The sequence below is a fragment of the Prunus mume genome, linkage group LG2 (genome assembly GCF_029339155.1).
Source record: "Prunus mume cultivar Tortuosa linkage group LG2, ASM2933915v1, whole genome shotgun sequence".
In the NCBI taxonomy this organism is placed as follows: domain Eukaryota; kingdom Viridiplantae; phylum Streptophyta; class Magnoliopsida; order Rosales; family Rosaceae; genus Prunus; species Prunus mume.
Window position 1 is genome coordinate 14,189,453 of NC_142699.1, and position 22,398 is coordinate 14,211,850.

Below are 22,398 nucleotides of genomic sequence, written 5' to 3' on the forward strand. Positions count from 1 at the left end.
TTCCTTATCTAGGAATAACCAACTTACAGACTCTTTACATTTGCTAGGAAATAGCCAACTAAAAATACACTTTCAGAATCACTACACTTTTATGGAAGAATTCTCAAACCTTTCTTTCTGAGAATCGACCTCAAGAAGCTTTAAAAATGGAGATGGAGGAGGCATGAACTATAGGGGAGTGGAAATTGTGGCAAAAACATGTAATTTTTTAAAAACATATGAGGGTAGTATATGGATTATGAAAGTTTCATTAAAAGCTCCGCATGCATAAAAAAGAAGCATATTTTAAAAGCACTCGCCACCCGCTTCTCAAATATGCTTCCATTGACCCGTGATTTTGAAGAAAAAAAAAGGGCTTTCATTTGTTTTACCAAACACCTAAAGTCGAAAATTTTAAAAATAAGCTGCTTTTTTTAAAAGCACAGCAACCCCAAACTAAGCTTGAATTTGATCACTGGAGAGTAATTTTGAAGCTAGAAAGCCTTTTGCCATGGCAAGTCCAATGAGTGTAAATTCTCTAATAATAAGAGTACTTCCACCCATTTGCCATGACAAAGGGCAAGGGATGGCAAAGACTATTACTATTTATGTTAATAGTGGCAGCCCTTGCAAAAGGTTTGTGGTGTTTCCACCTATTGCCATGTCAACTATTATTCACATGAGATATGATGAGAGAAATTTGTATAGAGTTTTGGTGTGGAAAATGAAAAATATAACTAAATATTTATTTTAAAAAAATTCTAAATTTTTTAGTATTTATTTAAAATATATATATATTTAAAAATTTGGTTGTTGACGTGAACAAATCCAGACTAAAGTAAGGGCTGGTTTTGCTTGAGGGCCAAGCCACCAACAGCCCTGGCAGCATTTGTCCGCTGGAAGCCCTTTTTGGGCCTAGGCCCCCCCTTACTAGGGGCCACTGGCATCACTCTGATAGTGGCTGCTTCAAACATGCTGCACCATGCTCTCTAAAAAAGCCATTGACAGTGCATGACAAGGCACCTATCACTTCGTAACATAAAAAAACGACATCACGGTGCTGCCATTGCCATCAAAAGCTCGCGTGCAATGCAAGTGATGGATGTTTGTTTTAATATGATTAGATAACAAACAAAAGTATATTCCGCATGTCTTTGTACAACTTTGTTTATTTTTGCAAACATAATAGGAAGACTATTTGTTGGGGATATTTTTGGGATAAAAAAATCTATTTAAGCAGAAGATAATTACTTATAAATTTTTTTAAAGGATATCTATAATCAAGATTTTTTCTTATGGATTTTAAAGATTTCTATTACAAGATTTATAAGATTTGAAGATAACATAAATTTCTTTCGGGGTCGACATAAGATTTTTTAGAAAAAATAGACCCTTAAAAATGAAACTAATCCGATTTTTCTATCTTTCATCATCCCGGACAAAAAGCCAAGCGTTCATTTTGACCACACACTCAGATCGGACACCAGGGACATAAGGGTCAATTGACCCCTTGGGATGCCGGCATTTAGCTGTCGAGGTCTCAGGCGAGCAGCCCTTGAGACCAGCAGCTTGTTGACCTTAGGTGCACTGAATGTGCTTGATGAAAGTCCCAAAGAGAGAGAGAGAGAGAGAGAGAGAGAGGTTGGATTTTAATTTTGGATAGAGATTGAGAAAAGGAAAGATCGTGGGTGGGTTACATCGATGGTAATGGGTGGGTGAGTTTTAATTTTGTACAGAGATTGAGGGAAAGGTAATGGGTGGGCCCAACCTTGCCCTGGCAGCATTGTGTTGCAGAGATGAGAAACAGCAAGAGCCTGCTTGCAGATGGAAATGCTCTGATAGTGGCTGCTTCAAACATGCTGCACCATGGTCTCTAAAAGTTTTAAGCCATTTTGACAGAGCATGACAAGGCACCAGATCAAAGGGAATTCGTGTTGTAAACATTGATAAAAAACGACATCACGGTGCTGGACCATAGCCATCAAAAGCTGCGTGCAATGCAAGTGATGGATGTTTGTTTTAGGAAATATGTTGCATTAAATGGTAGTTAAAACAAAAGTATATTAGATATTAAAAGCCTTAAGTGGCAATGTCTTGGAAGAGGAATACGTAGTGACTGCCAAGTCCATGTTAATTATATGTAGTATTTTTTTATTTTTAAAAAGAAGGTATCGGAGAGAGTTTAGACTATGTGGGGATAAAAGACTATTTTGGGATAAAAAAATGCGGAGGTTTGTTTTTGTTTTTTTTTTTAATTTTCTTTTTCAAAGATAGGGGTTACTTGTTTCATATAATTTTTTTAAAGGATAAGTCTCTATAATCAAGATTTTATTACTTATGGATTTTAAAAAAATGATTTCTATTACAAGATTTATAAGATTTGAAGGGATTAACATAAAGGGGTCGCCTAAAAGATTATTAAAAAAATAAATGATTTATGAAGCTACAATAAAAAAGAAAATTCATCGACAACGTAATATTTTTCTGTTTCTATGTTATTTTCTTCATCATCCCGACACCCACAAAGCCAACCTTCATTCTCGGCAGCCCACCCTCCCACAGCCACCACACACACTCTCTCATTTGTGTATTGTGGTCTATGGAGTGCATTCCACTTTTGTATGGATTTTGCAAGTAAACTATTTATCAGTACATCACATCGATCAATGCCAACAATTTCAATGCTTTTGGTTCTCACCTCTTTCAAAATCATTTATTTGTATCAAAATCTATTTTTGTTGTTGATAAAAGATGAAATTTCATTGAAACTCAAATAGGGGTACAATCTTGAAACAAAATATCATGAATCAAAGCATGGGGTTCCTCGAACCAAACATAATCTTGACCACAGGTCAAAGCATATCTTGCAAGTATGTGGGCTACTTCATTATAGCTCCTTGACACATGGTCAATTGAGGCCTTCTGAAAACCAAAAAGGAGCTCTCCACAATCCTCATAAAGCCTGCCCAAGACAGCTCCATTTGAGTCACTTTGGTTAACAACAAGTACAATTGTGAGAGAGTCACTTTTATTAATGATTTTCTAGTAACTAATCTTAAACTAAAGCTGCGCCATTTGGGGGCTTGTGTCGAACAGATGGTGAGCAATTTTTGCCCAGCCATCCAGCTTTGTCAAATAGATGTGTGGAGGTCCACATGTTAGAAGCTTATACCCCAACAGCATATAGCTCTAGTTTTAAAGGTGGTTTGGTCTTCATGTGAGGAAAGGTGAGGAAATAACATTACTTATACCCAGTAGTCGTTAATGGTGGTTTGGTCGCCATGGTTTGTACCCAGTGCACAACTGCTTGGGCGGAGGTCAAGGTGAGGAAAGAATTTTAAAAAAAATCTCGTGAAAAGTTTGATGGGTTAGGATGGGATTTGAGATAGGGGTTAATATTTATACTACCTACTAAAAAATCTCACACAATCTCACATTTTAAAAAAATCCTTTGAAATTAGCAAGGTTATGAATATCATAAGACTTTTTGTTACTTATTTAATGTCTTGATTGAATACTACAAGATTTCGGCACCCTCATTTAAAAATCCTAATAGTTTTAATGAAATACCACTAGACGGTTTAGATTATTTAAAATTCTTAATTGAATATCACATGACTTATTTATCCCAAAATAATATTTTAAAATCCCAATTGAAATACACCCCCATAATTTTCAATCAATAATGCCTTGGATATAATGGAAATTTCTTATTTGCTTTGAATTGACAAAATTCGCAGAAAACAAATGAAATACTGTTACAAACATAAACATCTCTAATATCACTCATTTTAATACATTATATATATAATTTGTCAAATAAACACAACTAGAAGTATTGGTTACAACCAAAATAATTCAACCAACCTGAAAAAAAAAAAGATGGGGAGACATAAAGGAAATTATTCAATCTTTTTTTTTTTTTGGAATCAATTCTTTTTAATGATCACAAGGACCAAATTGATGTATTTAGTTCTAGATTTTGATAAGTGATTACTGACGAGCCCTGCGTAGCATTGAAACAGATGATCCATTATATCTTTTCCAAAATGAGATTCGAGCATTGACTCAACCACGGCTCTTACTGTCTTGGCCACTTTCTGGCCACTACCTACCACGTCAAATGTGTGATGCAATTCTTGATACCCATCGCCATCCCAATCAATTTCAAACGCCTCCAGGCTGTCCATTAAGAATGACCCTTCTTTTTTAAGCGCCAAGCTCAATTCCTCTTCACATGGGGCATAGTAGGGAGCGTTGAAGGAATCAACCTTTTCCTCTGCAATAAGACCCTGCACACATAGAACAAGTTAGTAACTAAACTAATGCATTAATGGGATAATGCAATGGAAAAAAGAAGAAGAATGGGTGTTGCTATTTAATATATGTGGTTCTCACATACAGCGCATCTCTATTAGAGAGGTGGTCAACAAATTTAATGACCATCTTAAGGGAGATGTTTTTTTTTCCTACTCTTCTGGCAACATTAAAAGCTTAAATTGCCATTCTTCATTACATACTTGTATCTGGTTTGATATTTTTCATTGAAATTTAATATGTTTGGTTTACATATCCCTCAAGGATCTTTTCCTTGTAATATTTATTCGGGCTTATCCAATATAGGTCTCTACATTTTCTATTTCTTAGACATATACTCATCACTCTATAAATCTATGTGTAAAATCTAATTTCAAATTTAAATGACCAGTAGGATATAAGAGGTCATAGTATTCCTATGTTTTTATATCGTTGCCACCATACTTCATTTTTTTTTATTTCAAGCATTTCATTAACTGTCATAATTGTAATTAATACTCCTTATTAATAGCATATCAATTAATCACCCCATTTCATTTGATTGCCATTCCCTCTAACATATCTCCCCTAAAATTGCAAACCAAAAAAAATAAAAATAAAAAAATAAATATGTAAATTACATAATGTACCTATGAAAAATATAAATATATATGTATAAAAATATAGGTATATTATTTACCAAAAACATAGGTAGACAATAAGCTATAGAAAATATAGATACAAAATAATTTATTTAAAAAAAGGTAGATTATTACAGAAAAATAGGTACAAAATAATTTATAGAAAATATAGATACACAATAATTTATATATATATATATATATATATATATATAATAGGTAGATTATTATCCATGAAAAAACTGGGTACAATAAATGAAATCCAAGTTCTAAAATAGGTAAATTATTATTCGGGAAAGATGAAACAAAATTTCAAAAAGGTAATAAGGAAGACTGCCTTTTTCGGCCAACACATTGTTGACTGTATTAATGAATTTTAATAATAAAAGGGATAATTAATTGCGGACAAAATTTTTAGAGGGAATCACCACAATAAATTGGGGAACCAAAAATTAAAACACCACCCCATTACACTTTGAAATATAAATAGGGGTATTTTGGCAATAAAAAAATTAGAATAAATCAGATATTGAGCTTAATAAGGTAAGTTGATGAGTTGGATCCTAGTCATGAGTTTTTACTTATAAAAATTGGGTATTATTTATAGAAACAAAAAGTGAAGGGTTGCAAGTAAAGTATGTTGAATTTGAAAGGTGTAAGCCAAATTTACTATATTTCTTTTGTTTCAAAACAAAAACAAAAAAGCTTAAATTGCTATATATGCTAAATATTGTAGATACCTCTGAAACCAAGGTCATCAATGCGTGGGCTAAAAGCTCCCACTGGTAGCAACTGGCTGGAGTTGTGGGGTCATAGGATGGCCTGCCCATGAGCGACAACACCATTCGTCCTCCAGCAACCATTTCTTCAGCGCGGGACTTGAGAAACAATGAAAAATCGTTATGAAACTGAAGCGCATATGCGTCCAAAACGCATTGTGGGCTGGTCTTGGATATGTAGATCTTTCCTTTGTTCAAAGCTTCGCCAGCTGCCTTGCTGTCGAGACCAGGAGGGACCTGAGACAGCCAGTGAAGGCTAGAAGAAGCGTGCACAAAATGTAAACTCCTGGCCGGAAACAACCGCCCATAAAACGAACCAGGCGTGGCAGAAATGAATAAAGATCCAAGCTCAGGACCCTTCTCTTGTTTGAGTTTGTTGTAGAATGCAGGAAGTGACATAAAAATGGTGTTGAAGTCATTGCTGAAGAGGTCATTGAGGAACACTCTGAGCTCTGTTGTTGCTGACAGGTGGAGGCCGAGGCTGCAGCTTTTGGCGCGTATGATGACATCTATGATCTCGGAGATGAGCAATAAGGTGTTGGGTCCAGATGAGCAGCCCAAATCTGCTATTCCCATGCTCTCTATATTATTTGAGCGCAAGATTTCTTGTACGGCGTCATGAATAATTGGCTTTGCAGTGGAAATTATTTTGTGCTACAAAATAATAAAAATATTATATATATATATATATATGTATACATGAAATTAATTAACATGTTGAATTAGAATATAATTATTAATTGAAGAAAATCATGATGAATAATATTAATTTGGACCTGAACTTTGGAGTTTTGAGCATAACTAGTCTCGCCAACCCCTTTGTTCATGTGAAGCATTTGCATCACCTCCATGTCTGTCTGTCTGTCTGTCTGTCTGATACAAAATCTTGGGGTAATTGTGCTCTATATATAGACCCCACTCTGCCATTCATTGCCAGTCATTCCTTGGAGATACATATAAATGGAACCGTGCACCACAACCACACGTTATAGTAACTACGTACTGTGTTCTGTCGTGCGTGGGGAGGATCAGATCCACATATCTAAGTCAAACGGTAACCTAGGCCAAAATAAAACAGACAAAAACCTTCCTGCATCTCTTTTCATTTCAAACCACAAAAGAGTGAATGGTCGGTCTATCTATGCCTATATGTAGCATGAATAGCTAGCTTGTCCTTATACAATCCATATACGTTTGAAAACCAATTAAATAAGGCTGCATTTAGATGGAGCTAGTTAAAATATTAAAAAGAAAACTATTAAAAATAAAATAAAATTAGATTGATATATGCAATCAATGATTTGGAATCCATTTATTTCCCTCATTTCAAACCCATTTTCCTTTAGTTTTGGCATACATGGATTATAATGTCAATCATTTCATCCAAATGGTCCGAAGAGCAATTCTGACAAGCATTATAAAAAGCAACAAATCGATACTTAATTAGAATACATATATGAAGATCTTAATGAGAGTGATCAAACTAATATCAAATTGATTTTTTTTTTTCCTTTCTTTTGAAAGCAATGTCAAATTGATTTCGAAATGAGTGGAGGTTTTGGAAAAAGAATCGCACCATATGTACCATGCACATGATATTTTATACCTAATTAATTCCCCCGGTTTGGTTTGTTTGCAAATAATACATTAGATTAGAAGCACATGGTACATGTGATATTCAGTCGTTTTGCAATTTGTATGTGACTCATTTATTCTCAAACGTGTTATTCTTCTACTGTGCAAGAAAGTACCCACTATACATATATAACGACGTTCATGGAAGTTTTGAAATATCACGCAACCAATGCCGGAGAGCCACTCCTAGGCCTAGAGTGGTCCTGGCCTTCTTTAGATTTTTATCTCTCTTATATTATATTACATATAACATATAAAATTTGTAATAATCATAATCATCTTATAATTTAAGTAAAAATTTCATCTAAAATAAATTAGACATGACTCAATTAGAAATATTTAGCTCTAAACATATAATTATTGAATACTGAAGTGTTTTATATACTTGTATTTTCTACTTTGGCCCTCCCAACTTTACAATTCTAACTCCGCACGCAACAACAATATATTCACCATTTGTTGAAAAAAAAAGGGTGGCACCGGCCAGGCCAGTACTTAGTCGGGCCGTATTATTTATATACATGATTATGATTTGAGAGTTTTGATTAATTTATCATAGGGATTCATATGGACTTATTGAATTCCGAAACAACTTAACCTCTTTTATTTGAAATATAGAAGAGTCATAATCTGTGAGATGTCGGCAAGAATGTAGTTACAACTTAGATGTAATGTACCATGTTTCATGTTTCACATAAAGGGGACCATGATGGTTGTACGCGTAGTCTTTAAAAAATAAGAAAATAAGAGTTGTTCATGCATTTCCAACCATGCATTTGCCATCCACTAGCATACAGACGCAGAACTCCAACCTTTAATTATTGAAGCCCATTGTGCATTGTGCACCTTTTATTTGATGAAAGAAAAGGCTCTTTCTCAGTCAGTTTTGCAAAGTTTCAACTATGTCCGTATCTATCTCTTCTTACATGAAATAATAGTACAACAATAATTAACAACTAATTTAAGAAAACAAAAATCAAATTGAATTCACCCATGTTTTTTCACCCAATATACTATCTTTTCCTTCTTCTTTTTCTCCTCCTATTTCTCCATGTTATAGATTTCAAAGTTGACAAATATAGGTAGAATATTTCATATATATTATATTAAACCATAGGAAAGTTTATTATAAGCGAATAGAAAGGTTTATATCTTTAGCCAAGACATCAAAGAGCCACTCTGCCCATAAAAGGCCCCAAACGTAGATACCCCTAACTCGACTCACAAAAGCTGCAACCAAGTGAGCAGCTTCATTACATTTCCGAAGTATAAAAGCAAAGCTCACCGACCCAAACTGTGAGACAAGGTTTTGATGTAAAAAATAATTCCTTCTATCTTAACATCAACAGGAATAACTCCTTGAAGCATTTATATTAGTTGCTGTGAATCGGATTCCACAATAGCTTGATCAAAATCCGCATTCAAGGCATATGTCCAAGCATCACGAGTAGCTTCGGCTTCCATCATAAGAGTTGACTGACAAAACAGACTTCCAATACCTCCTGTCTTGAGCATCCACCCTACTCTACCTCGAATTGCCCAACCTATACCTCCTTTCATGGTTTGTCGTAACCATGCCCCATCACAATTCAATTTCACATACCCATTAGACGTGTTTATATCATATCTGATCAAGTAATTAGAAATAAATCTAAGCAAGGCAAAAGTCCTATACTGAAATATGACAAGATGTATAAACGACTCCTCACCTATAAAAGAGACCACTCTTCTCTTAAGAAAGGAATCACTAGGTTAGACTTGATCTTTAGTCTTTGGCTTCTCCCTTCTTCTATTTATATGTGGGCCAAACTCCTTGTACAAATGTAAATGCATATTATTATAAGAATGAGAATGGAGTTCTCTATAGACGTAGCTTATTCGTTAAGTGTGAACTACATATATCTTGTATTCTATATATTTATCACTTATCCAAATCTTCACATACATGCTGAAGGTCCACCACACCTTCACTCATCATTCATCATACTTCATCACTAAGTTGGACTCAATATTGGTCATCAATTTTGAGCATCAACAAGGTGCATAAAACCTTACATGTAACGAGGATAACATTGTTTTGCTATCCCCAACTAATAACACAATGACACGTAAAAAAGTTATCTCACATGTTATTATATTATTAGCCAAGAATAGCAAAACGTTGCATGAAAGTCTTTCTCCATCTTGTGGCTTTTTCCAAGCTGGAATGGAAATGTTGCCTTGACTTAATAGGCCAGGTAGCTCGCTGTCAACATTTCCTTTGTAATCTGGGCTTCAATAAATTCAGAAACCTGTGATTGCATCAGCAACATGGTCTCATATACTTTCTTTACTCGCTCAAAGAAAAAAGTAGAGACTGATTTGATAACCATTGCGTGACCAAAAATTAGAACAAAATAATAAAGCTAAATAGAGCATATAAGAATCTCAACTAAACCCAACAATTCAATGAACATTCATCTCCAATTTGTCCATGATATCTCAACTTCAAATCGGAATCGGTTCATCATTTAAATTTAAAGAATACGGGCTCCGGTATAATCTTTGTATGGGTGAAATTTAAGAAACAAAAGGTAATTAAAGTCAGTAGGCCTTCTGGGTGCCTGCCCAATGGGCCAAGAACCATTAATTAAATCGGATGACAAGTGGATCGAACTGCAATTTCTTATGTGTGTAACCCGAACGACCCAATATCTTGTCGCCATCGACCTGTTCTTATGAACTTTAATTATTATTATTATTTATAAAAATTAAAAAAATTAGTTTTAATTTTGTTAATTTCCCGGAGTGGGTTTTGGGTTTAGGTTGCTTGTCTCATGCTTGTGCTAGAATTGTGGTATAATTAATAAGATTACGCAGAAAGGAATTAGCATCCAGAAAGTGAAGCTGCAAAGGTAAAGGGTAAAGGTGAAGCCACTGACAGAGTGATAAGCCATTAAAAATTGTTCGAGCCCAAACAAAGATTCCCACTAGGAACGACTTTCTTTGGTCTGCGTTCTCAGCCTCAGGTCTTTTCTATAAAATTATCATCTTTCTGCGACTTCGGTATTTGGTGTGTCACCTGATTCTTGCAATGTGTTTGTTTGATCAAGCTGATTCTTGCAAATCTTATCTCCTCAATTGGGTACTTGCAAATTTCGATCTTGCTTTGAGAATTTTTGTTTTTGGATAGAAGAAAAAAAAAACTGAAAATGTTCATTTGTGCAGTAACTGTGAGGAGCTGAATCTCAATCAACACCAAGACATGGAAGTCATTTTAGAGAAAAAAGACGCTGGTGATTGGATTTACAGAGGCGAAGGCGCTGCCAATCTTGTTCTCGGTTACAACGGATCCACCCCCGCTTTTGTATGTTTCATACTTTGTTTGATTGTTTCCAAAACACACACACACCACCTGAGCTTCAATTATGCACTTATCTAAAAGAATGTGTTAGTAGTTCACGAGGTGTGGTCCTTATTATGATCGGTCATGTTTGAAGCTTATAATGATTGTACCTTGCTCTCTGTAGATTGGGAAAGTAATGCGTCTACAGAAAGCTCCAGTTAATGGGTCAAAGTCCATGAACAGTCCCACTGCATTAACCGTGCATGAACGTCTTCTGTGGAAGGACACGGAGGACATTGTAGCTACCTCTAACAAAGAACTCGCTTGTCAACTGTTTGTGAAGCACATCATGAGCCCTCTATTGGGTTCCACATACGTTGATTCCGGGGTATGTAGCTATCCACACTTGTACTAATGCATGATGCTTGCTGAATGGAACCATGTCCACGTTGTATGTATCATTTTAAAATAGTTACGGTGGGCTTTAAGGCATTTTTTTAGTTGAGCTGTATTTGTGTATCTATGTCTGGAACCAAGACAGTGATTATGGATTTCATATGCCGAGTCACACGGTAAGCTTTCTCTTATTAGGGAAAGCTACAATAGTGTTGATTGAAAGATCCTCATACTCAGCAATATAGTGTATGCATTCGGTTTTCCCGTGAAGTCATGCATGCATGTGGTAAGATGTACAAAATGGTTTAGTTCTTTAACCTTCAGTTTGAATTTTGGCAGATGCGTGTCCCTGCTTCCAAGGAATTCTTGGAGTCGGTTGAGAAGAACATAATTTCTCAGCGTCCTGCTTCTCGAGTTGACGCCGCTAAAGTTGACACACAATGTGATTCTGTCCTTCTTATGTCTGATCATTCTCTTTTTCCTCGTGGTAATTAGTGTCTCTCTGTTAGTTACAATTTTAATTAGTGCTGCACTTAAAGACTTAGAACTGTCTTTTCTGCACTTGTAGTTCGAAAGTCAGATGGCTTATTTAATCTAGCCTATGATCCCGGTTTCTTTTTTTGCATGCCTTTTACTTTTCTAGTAAAAGATATGAGGTAATATCCACACACCTACATAAAAACTCAGAGGAGCAGGGAGAGAAACCTGGACTTAGCAGCATTCTGCTTAGAATCATAGGAACTTTGCATCTTATTAAATTTAGGTGCACCTATTTCTCTAAATATTGTCTTGTGATAGATATGATCAGAAGTATTATTTTTTGTTTTGTTCTGTTTTGTTTTTGAGACCTTAGGAAAAAGCTCTGATAAATTTCAAAGAGTGATGGTTTATTCTTCTTTATTCATTTCAGGTACTCATGAAGTTGAACCCTGTATATCTGTGGAGATAAAGGTGCTTTTCCATGTTTGTGTTCTTCGTTTCTATTTTATGCTTGTCATGTAAACTTTTTTCTTGTTGTCTTCACATGAGTAATACCCTTGAAATATATTTAGTTATTCCTTTTTTCTTTTCAATTGTTTCCAAAAATAGCCAAAATGTGGATTTCTGCCATCTTCAAAGTTCATTGATGAAGGAAATGCCATTAAACGGAGCATTACTCGTTTTCAGATGCATCAAGCTCTGAAGTTGCATCAAGGAGAGGTGTGCTTTTACTATGTTCTTCTCTTGGTCAAATTATTTACTACCCGGAAATCAGGCAAATGAGTTCCATATGTTCAATGGGAATTCCATCTCATCTAATTCTTCTTAGAACTTCTGCGCACAAATTTCAGCAAAGAGAGTCCTATTTTGTAGTAATACTAAATGTCAATGTTAAATCTGGCTTGGATTTGTCTAAACCTGTGTTACAGGTATCAGAATATAGTGAATATAATCCACTTGATATGTTCTCTGGATCCAAGGACAGAATACATAAAGCTATCAGGGATCTCTTCTCAACCCCGCAGAATAACTTCCGTGTGTTCTTGAATGGTTCTCAAATATTTGGGGGTTTAGGTGGTGGTGCAGACAGTACCAATTTTGTGACTCGAGGAAAATTTGAAGATGCACTCAAGTGTGTCATTCAGGGAGGTGATGGCTTGCGCACAATGAGTTTTCTACAGCTTGTTGCTGAAACAGTTCATAATTCTGGAGTGTTGGATCGGCTCCTTGAGGTCCAGAAACTTGATAACCTTGACATTGATGGGGCTATCCATGCGTATTATGACATTGTTTCAGAGCCTTGCATGGTATGCAGAGCATTCGGTAAAGAAAAAATGTCACAGAGATATCTTTCATTGCATTCCATCTCTTTGGATGAAAGCTTGAAGATTGTGAAGGACTTTTTGATAGCTGCTACTGCGAAGGACTGCAGTTTGATGATTAGTTTTAGACCAAGGAAAGATGGGAATACAGGATCTCCATATAATAATTTGTATCTAGAATCAAGCAACCAATTTTTTGATTACAAGGTACAGATCTCCTTATCATTTCATTCTGACTGATACCATAGCATCTTTCAATCACAGCATTTGGATGCTCAATTCCCTTAAGTGTTTATATTTTCATTCTTTACAGATTTTCTTCTCGTAATCTAATACCATTTCTTAACAGCTGGAGCATGAATATATCTTATTTGAGTTGCATTTTCCTAGGTGAAATTCCCTGTGGGGGAAATCCTTCCTTATGACATTAATATCTTATTTGAGTTGCATTTTCCTAGGTGAATTTCATTGACCTGGATTTGAAACAATTGAAGAAAATGGAAGAATATTATGAGTTGGACAAAAAAATAGTAACCTACTACAATCGAATGGTGGAAACTGAGGAAAGACAAAAGAAAAATACAAGCACAATGGCTCTTAAAACTGCAAATTGAGATTTGTTACAGTGCCATGGGGGATACTTTACTTCAAATTATGAGTAAGTGCAAGTGGGTTGATATATAGTATTTTCTGTAAATTGTTGTTGTTAATAGCTGTATTTGTTTGTATACTTCTTGGCTTTTAGCTATTATTTCTTTGTTTCCTTTGTTTCTATGAAGTTTTTGATTTGTAAGGTTAGTAACATAAGCAAGTTATTCCCATCCCTCTTCCCCTTCTCTTCTTTGTGCCTATGATTTATCATATATAAGCTTTATCTTAGTGTATGCATGTGGTGTTTGGTTCTTCGTTTGTTTTGAAGAATGATGAAATTCTTTTCTTTGTTATTTTTTTCTTTTTTAATAACTGTTTTGAAATATATCCTGGACTGCCGCTGCATGCATCATCAGTCCATGAAAATTTTCTTTTGTAGAATAGATTAAGCTATGGTAATTTTTATTCTGTAAGTCTGCAAATGTTCGTGGGCATCTCATAATTTTGTATGAATTTACCCATTCATTAGGAGGCAAATTTAGATTGAGTTATGCATATTTACTGCCACTTTCTAATTGTATTAGCATAAACACGGCATGCTGCTTTAGTCCTTACATAGTTTTGTAGAGGCACGTAAATCAGTGTTTCATGTTGTTAATAAAGTTAATGAAGACTAACGAGGGAAGTAGGGAGTGCGACAAAACTCCTCCTTATAAGTTTGAGAAGTTTAATTGGAAATGAGGAGAAACTGATGAAACATAATTTCTGGGCTCTGCAGGGAAAGTGATGTATCAACTAACTTCAGTGTGATTCCATCAAAGCCCACATGGCCTATTAATTCAGACAGTTGGATTTTCACATTGTGGTATTAGTACTACTATAGAAAAGAAGAAAAAAAGACCAGGGCATCCTTGGTATTTTCTAATTGAAAATGCGTCTGCTTTAGCAACGGTATTTTAGGGAAGCAATGAATTATCTTAGTTTGAAGAAACGATTTCTTGCATAGGCATTAATCTAAATTTCAGTTTTCTCATCAAAATTCTTTTTGCGCTTACTTTATGCTTCCTTATGGTTCTTCATATTTTTCAAGTTTTCCATTATTGGTGCAGATTTATATTTTGATATCCTTTAATAAATTGTCAGGTAAACATAAGGTTCTTACAGTTTTGAACAATGGAACCAAACACATTTAGTTTTGAGCAGTAACTTATGACATTTTCCACTTCTGTCTGATGTACAAAGTGTGATTTGGAGTTCTTTTTTGAAACTACATTGCTAAACCACGAACATTCAAAAGAAATGATTTGGAAGAATCAATGAGCCTGATGCTGAAACATGTTTCTAGACCAGCGGTAAGACTAATATGGAAGGCTCTGTGAACTCTGGTAGTTCAGCTTTGGTATTTTGATCAGCTTTATATGTGGAATATAAAGGCCGTGGGTTGGCTACATCATGTGCTGAACAATGACCTCCTGAGCTCTCTCTCTCTCTCTCTCTCTCTCTCTCTCTGTGTTTGTGTGTGTGGATCTAATCCTGTTAAAGTTGATGATTCAAGTACGGAGAAGAAAGAATTAATACGTTCCAGAAGTGGGTCAATTTTGCCCATTCAACTGACCCCGCTAGAGCTGCATTGATAAAGTGATTGCCATTACTATATCCCAACACATTGCGTAATGTTATTTTCTTGGAGACATGCTGAGCTAAAACCTCATTTGTTGGTTTGTTCAAAATCCTTGTTTTATTCAGTCAATCAGCATATTTACTCCTAGTAAAATTTGCTATAAGCTGACACGCCTGTGTGTACAAACAGGCGAATGGGCAAGCTTGTTAGATTGTTCTCTGTTTTTTTTCTTTTTCCAAAAAATTGTAGTACATTCAGAATCAGGCAGGCCAGCATCATTTTAACTTTGCTATAAACGGTTTCATTTCTTTCAAGATAAAGAGGATGTAGAAAGGTGTGTTTTAGCCTAGTATGGGATGCGTGTGTGCCCGCACATGGTAAATTCTGCATTTATTGCATATCGGAGGGCATAGGTGACCCAATTAAAAACCCTTCCGACTGGCATTTACTTCTAGCCAACTACTGACACTGTCATTTTGTACTCAACCAGCTTCTTTGCCAAGAAAGTTCTGTGCTGAAAACATAATCAAACTAAATAGAGAGAGAGAGAGCATTTTATATATAGCATCTTTGGATCCATTCTTTCTTTTTTATTAGCTTGTTCCAGTTTGCTTTCTATCATTATTGCTTTATTATGTCTAAGGTTCCATCTCTCTCTGTTTTATTTTTCCTGCTATGTAATTAGTTATTGACATACCATTTTCTCTGGAGTCTTTCACTGACACGCACTGCAATACTTCAGATGGAATTTATTATTTTTCTGAGCGCACAAGTACGGACAAAATCTGACCTTTGCTTTTGTCTTGTGTTGCAGAGAACTGTAGTGTCAGTGGAACTGCTGTGTTCAAAGTGCAGGAAGAAGGTGATGAAGTTAATAGCAACGGTAGAAGGGATAACTTCCATTGTCCTGGACCCGTCAAAAAATACGGTGACAGTAACTGGGGATGCCGATCCAGTACAGGTTATCAAGAAGGTAAGAAAATACAGAAGATCTGCTTCCGTTGTGAGTATAGGTCCTCCAAAGTGTGAGAAGAAGGATGAGAAGGGGGATGAGAAGAAAGACCTTGTCCCTTACCCACCAAAGACATGTCAGAGATGCGATGTCTGGTATGTGATTGCTGAAGATCGTTACAATTATTGTTCCATAATGTAATTACTGTTCCATAATGTATCATCCTGAAACTTGTATGAATAATACCCAGTTGTATTTCATGTTAAACTCACTCATTTCTGAGTTAATAATAGAGAAAAAGAGGCTTTGGTTGTCAATGAAAACCTGTCTTTCAGCTGATGGTGTTATGGTGAATTTTCCAGTCGTATATATTCTGCAGTATTTGGTCAGATTGCGATAGTTGTTGGTTTATTTAGTGAGTTGGACAACAGATCTTCAGGCATATGAAAAGCCATGGCTGGTAATTTTGTTCTGTGTTTAGATGGATTAACAAAAGCGACCATATTTCTGCAGCATTTTGCTGCATACAGTAAATTACAATAGCAAGTACTAAATATTCATTGTAGTAGCCACCGTTACAGCTGAAACATGGAATTAATTGGATGTGTTCAGATGTTTCGTTGAAAAGTATTTTTGTTTTTGTATTTTTTTTTAAAGAGAAACAGATAATATATTTCTCTCGTGTAATACAAATTAAAAACCAAGGAGTTTTAATTAATATTTCAACAAACAAAGACACTTTTTTTTTCTCTCTCTCTATCTAGGCTTACGAGCATTAGGGTTGTGAATGGTCAACAACTAAGTCTTTGTCAAGTGATGGATGAATTAAACTGACGTTAACTCAGCAAAACACATATTTGTGTGAAGATTTCCGACAAAATGATGATTGGTGTTTTGGTATATGGACTGCTGGGCACTTGATTTGATGTATACAAATGAAGTATGGGGGTATACCTCAAAATAATAATCAAAGGTAAGCATCCGTCTTGTTCACAAAATCAATGCCAAGCTCTTCCCTTCCAATTCCAGGGGTTGTTTTCGTTTTGGAGGAAAATGACTATGGAACATTACGTTCTAGATTTTGTTCACTTTCAGACAGCTAATAAAAACCTTTTACATTGAAATAAATCAATTTCCTTTATTCACAAATTTAAATTCCATATACATCCCTCGTAATTGACATAATTCCAATAAATAAATAAAAACTCGACAACGCATTCATGGGCCCTAAGATCCAACTGCCAGGCTTGAAGCCCAACATCATTTTCCTCCATCAACTACAAAAGTGCAAACCGTGCATTTTGCAGAGCCAACCACATTTCTTATTCTCCGTCCACGGAAAACAAAATAAAGCGCCAAAGCCAACCACATTTCTTATTTATTTCTTAATTTTAAGCAACTCATCATTCTCCGAATCTCTAACCCTAGAAAATGTCTGATGATCAGATCCAACCAGATCGTTGTGTATGGCCATTCTTTCGTAAAAGAGATTGTCGTCTCTCCAACCTTATCACCAATGCCAAGAGAGAAAGAAACCAGTATTTGCTTCGATTCGCAGTCACAGGAACTATATCAAATTGCCGATCAACAATCACTAATTTCTTCGGTTCGTGGGGCGATAACCAACTCGCCCTCGACAACCTAATTAGGGTTTCCAAATTTGGTGAAGGTCGCGATGGACTCGCTGCGGTCCAGTGGCGGAGCCACAGTAGGGTTAGTGGGGTTGCACGACCTCTTAGAAGCCAAGTAAAAAGCTTAGAGCTTCCTTAGAGCTGCTGGTGCTACCTCTTGGAGCCGAACACCAAGTGCTCGACTAAAGAAGAAGGTCACGACCTGAAGAAGAAGGTTGTGTGTGCGAGTCTTTTTTTTATTTTTTATTTTATAAACAACTTGGGCAAAACAACGTCGTTTTGGGCCAGGTCTAAAATTAAAAAAAAAAAATTAAAAATGCCCAGCATATCCTTTCTCTCCAGCAGCACCATTACCTTCATTCTAAAACCCCCACATTTTTTTGTTTTCTCCACCAACCCTAAGTTCCCAACTCAGTCCCCCTTCCCCTAAACCCTCAACTCCAACTCCAACTTCATCTACGAAGATAAGGTTATGATGGTACTAGCAATATGAGAGGTGAGTTGAATGACCTTAAAATAAAGATATTGTTATAAAGATATTGAGAAAACAACTTTGTGCATATTATGTTTATTGCTTTGCTCATCAACTTCAACTAGCTATTGTTGCTGTGACAAGGAAAAATGTAGACATTGCTTCTCTTTTTTGCAACGGCTAATAGTATGGTTAATCATGTTGGAGCATCTTATAAGCGACGTGATTTACTTAAAGGGCAACTCCAAGAAGAGCTTGTGATAGCTTTTATAAATGATTGATGATTGTCTTATAACGAGGCGAAGCTTAAATCAAGAAACAAGTGTCAAATGCGTCGGTGACACACGATGAAACTCACACTATGACACATTGATTAGCATCACTTCTATGTTTTCATCCGTGGTTCATGTGCTTCAAATGGTTATTAATGATAATCCTAATGACAGTGCGGGTGAAGCAAATAATTTAATGAGAGAAATACATACTTTTGAGTTTGTGTTTCATGTCACAAGCATTGCAAAGGAAAGATAAATAAATTCTGAATACAATGGCTTTAGTGAAATCATGCAAGGAAAAAGCTACATTGGATGAGGAATAATGGGTTCGATGCATTGGTTAATGAAGTATCTTCTTTTTATGAGAAACATCATATTGATGTTCCTAACATAGAAGAGGCATTTATACTTCCAGGGAAGTCAAGGCATAATGCTCCAATAAAGACAAATCGTCATCATTAGCGTGTGAAGCTCTTTATTTATGTCATTGATGAGCAAATTACAGAGTTAGATAATCGCTTTAATGAGGTAAATACCTAGTTGCTTATTTGTTTGGCATGTTTGAGTCTGAAAGATTCATTTATAGCTTTTGATAAACTAAAGCTACTTCGTCTTGCTCAATTTTATCCTCAAGACTTTTCGGATGAAGATCGTTTAGCACTTGAAGATCAACTTGAGATTTATATTCATTACGTGCGTTCGAGTAGTGATTTCTCTCAATTGGAAGGGATTAGTGATCTTGCAAAGAAAATGGTGGAGATAAGGATGCATCAAGTATTCAATTATGTGCATTTGTTTATTACATTGTCTTTAGTTTTACCGGTTGCAACTGCTTCAATGGAAATGACATTTTCCGTCATAAATATTATTAAGGGACCACTTCGGAACAAAACGGGAGATCAATAGTTGAGTGATAACTTGATTGTTTATATTGAGAGAGATATTTTTTCTTGTATTGAAAATGAAGCTACAAAGTTACGTTTTCAAAATACGAAACCTCGTCGTGGACAATTGTAGCTTGTAATGCTGTTTCCGATATGAATTATGAATGAAAGTACTATGATTTCAGTTTCAATTTTTTTCCATCCTAAATTTTTATTGGGACTTTTACACTAAGACCCCTTGTGGTAAGATTCCTGGCTCCCCCACTGCTGCGGTCGCTTGTTTCAGGAGTTTTCTTCCAATAGAGTGAGGTGACTGACGGGGTTTAAGTTAGGGTTTCGATCTCGACTTCATCTTGAAGAAGCGAAACGTGTTGATGTCGAAGTCAGTGATTTTTCCGGTAGAGTTTCAGACGAGGACCACGGCATTTCTGAGTGCATATGCAGTCATGCCGGTGGCCTAGGGATGGGGCATTGTCAAGGGCACATATTATCATGTAGGTTTTAATTATTGAACTGGCCTTTATTATCATGTAGGTTTCACTTGGTACTGTTGCCTGCTTATTTGACATTTCTTACTTTCACTATGACTGTGATCTGCTTTTTTATATGAGAAGCTTTCCTTGGGCCTAAATTTTTTAGAGTTCAAATTTGTTAAGCATTAGCCATTTTTCAATAGAGTTCTTAATAGGAGAAGTGAACGATAAAAATTGTCATATGTTAGGACTGATGAATATGCATTAGAAATTTGACTGTGATGCAGTATTTGTCTTGATTTCATCAATTGCAAGAGAATTGTTGATGCTTGCTTTACAAACATCTCTGTTATTTTAATTTTTATGGTGATGCGTATCTGAAGCAAACATTGGCAACAGCGAAGCCATTACTTGTTCAAACTTTTTTAAAAATCCATTAGTGTTATTGGACTTTACTTGATTAATTATATAGAACATACTATGCATTTTGTAAAGAATAGTGTGCTGGATAGCAGAATCCTTTAACTAGAGATTCATTAGTGTTTCGGACCAAAAAAGAATTGAATCGAACAGTGGTGATTGAATCGAATGAACACCTTGATTCACCAATTTAAAGGTATATCTTATGAATGATCTGTCTCATTCCCCTTCCCCCATGTCACAAGCATAATTATTTTCAGCCGTTCAAGATAATGGAACTGCTGTGGAACATCTTTTCTGTCCCTTGTTCCCTTTATGATCGTTATTTATAAACGTGCCTACATTGACCTTCTCAAATAGCCTCTTCATTTTAAACTTCTCATTATAGCATCTCATATTAACTAGGGTCAGCATACAGTGTGGCCCATTAGAGATAAACTCAGCTCGTCTATTAATAACAAAATTGGTCCATTGAATGGTCAAAATCGATCCATAATGGGCCCCTAAAGGCCCATAGATGACAAAATAGGGCCACTAAAGCCCCAAGAATGACAAAATAAGCCCATGGCCTAGAAACCACAAAATAGTCTATCACAGGCCCGTAAACGACAAAATAGGCCCGCTGAAGGGACAGTAAACGACAAAATATGACAAATGAAGAGTTCATAAACGACAAAATAGATCCATAAAGGCTTCATAAACTACAAAATAGGCCCAATCAATGGTTCAAAACGACAAAATAGGCCACTTAAGGGCTCATAAATTACAAAATAAATCCACTAGTGATCCAAAAATGACAAAATATACCCAATTAAGGGTTCATAAAAGACAAAAAAGCCCAATCTGAACCAGTAAACGATATAAGCCCAAAGAAATTTCCATAGAAGAAAATAAGCCCAATATAGGCTATAAACGACAAAATAGGCCCAACATAAGGCCATAAACGACAAAATAAGTCCACAAAAGAGTCCAAAAAAGACAAAGTGGGCCCACGTAGGAGCAATAAGCGACACAATTGGCCCATTTAAAGGCGCATGAGTACATCCAAATGGAATTTGTAAATAAATTGTGGCGTCCAATTATTAACTTTTTCGAATTCATGGATGGTCTAAACTAGTCGCAATTTTTTTTTATATATTACGAGTTGATAAAAATGGGTTTAAGCAACTAAAATATAAGAAAATTCATATTTATTCTTCTGGCAAGCATTTCATTGATCTGCTAGAAAAATCTAATCACATTTAATTACCTAACGTTCTTGCTTCTTATACTATACAAGTCCTGTAATATGTATTACGGGTGCTTGGAACTAACCGAACATCACGGGTGCTTCAGCCTATTTAAAGGCTTCACCTCTTCATTGCTAGACAGTGAGAAGTGATAACACACTGAGCTGAGAGAGGAAAAGAGAGTGAGAAATCTGAGAGTTAGTGAATTCTAACTGAGAGAAAATTCTGTCAGTGCAAACACCACAAGAGTAAATACAATTCTCCTCACAATATTCAGTGGTACTTTTCATACTCCGATTATTTTTATAACCCACTTGGGGGTTTCCAAATGAATAATAATATTATTGTTTTCATGCAATTATTGAAGCTATCAATCTGGTATATGGTGATTTATGAATATCAAAACAAAGCAATTAGCCATGTGGAGTTCAAATATCTCAAACCGCATGTGTATAATCATAAGAATAATACCCAATTTCCTTTATGCGCCAGTAAAGTACAACATAAAACCATTGAAAACTCCACAACATCCAATTCCATTAAATCACATTTCAAACTCAACCAAAACATAGTTATGCACGCACTTGACAATACGAAAATAATGTACATATGAAAACAAAGTACACTCACAACTAATCCGAAGCAAACTCAACCCTTTAAGGGTCCTTCCGACTGAGTACCTATTAAAAGAATACAATCATAATATTAACATATGAATCAAATCGAAACTTAACTTCTCGGAATTCAAAGTGCGTGCAAAAACATAGGGCAACGTCCCTAATATTGTTGCAAATGACAAAATTGAATTAGGGAAATGATCCTACAACCTGAACCTATCGAACCCAGATATCACATAATAGGCGTAATATCCGTTCAATAGTCAAACAGTAATCAATTTCAAATATGAGTATGCAGTCGTGCTCGGGACAATGGGAGAAATAGTTTAGGACTAAAATGGGCCATCACGATGGGTCCTCGTGGTGGGTAGCTTGAGTAA

The 22,398-nt window shown here is 35.7% G+C and overlaps 3 protein-coding genes across 4 annotated transcripts; 2 read left to right on the forward strand and 1 right to left on the reverse strand.

Annotated features, from left to right (window-relative positions):
• Positions 1–3,735: 3,735 nt before the first annotated feature.
• Positions 3,736–6,626, reverse strand: LOC103320875 (putative jasmonic acid carboxyl methyltransferase 2). The gene is made up of 3 exons (XM_008222617.3): positions 6,472–6,626; positions 5,657–6,349; positions 3,736–4,271 (listed from the first exon to the last, which is right to left on the reverse strand). The coding sequence occupies exons 1-3, from the start codon at positions 6,544–6,546 to the stop codon at positions 3,909–3,911; spliced, it is 1,131 nt and encodes a 376-aa protein (XP_008220839.2). The 5' UTR covers positions 6,547–6,626; the 3' UTR covers positions 3,736–3,908.
• A 3,503-nt stretch (positions 6,627–10,129) lies between these two features.
• On the forward strand, positions 10,130–14,483 carry LOC103320876 (inositol-pentakisphosphate 2-kinase). Its single transcript, XM_008222619.3, has 9 exons — positions 10,130–10,454; positions 10,538–10,676; positions 10,840–11,043; positions 11,391–11,538; positions 11,962–12,002; positions 12,141–12,251; positions 12,461–13,060; positions 13,312–13,511; positions 14,223–14,483. The coding sequence occupies exons 2-8, from the start codon at positions 10,575–10,577 to the stop codon at positions 13,465–13,467; spliced, it is 1,362 nt and encodes a 453-aa protein (XP_008220841.2). The 5' UTR covers positions 10,130–10,454; positions 10,538–10,574; the 3' UTR covers positions 13,468–13,511; positions 14,223–14,483.
• Positions 14,484–14,587: 104 nt separating this feature from the next.
• LOC148919693 (heavy metal-associated isoprenylated plant protein 39-like) lies at positions 14,588–16,340 on the forward strand. Of its 2 annotated transcripts, none has more exons than XM_089046901.1 (2): positions 14,588–15,162; positions 15,880–16,340. In XM_089046901.1, the coding sequence occupies exons 1-2, from the start codon at positions 15,118–15,120 to the stop codon at positions 16,216–16,218; spliced, it is 384 nt and encodes a 127-aa protein (XP_088903027.1). In that variant the 5' UTR covers positions 14,588–15,117; the 3' UTR covers positions 16,219–16,340. The 2 variants fall into 2 exon arrangements, with proteins under 2 accessions (XP_088903027.1, XP_088903028.1); XM_089046902.1 differs by lacking the exon at positions 14,588–15,162 and adding an exon at positions 15,171–15,708.
• The last annotated feature ends 6,058 nt before the right edge of the window (positions 16,341–22,398 follow it).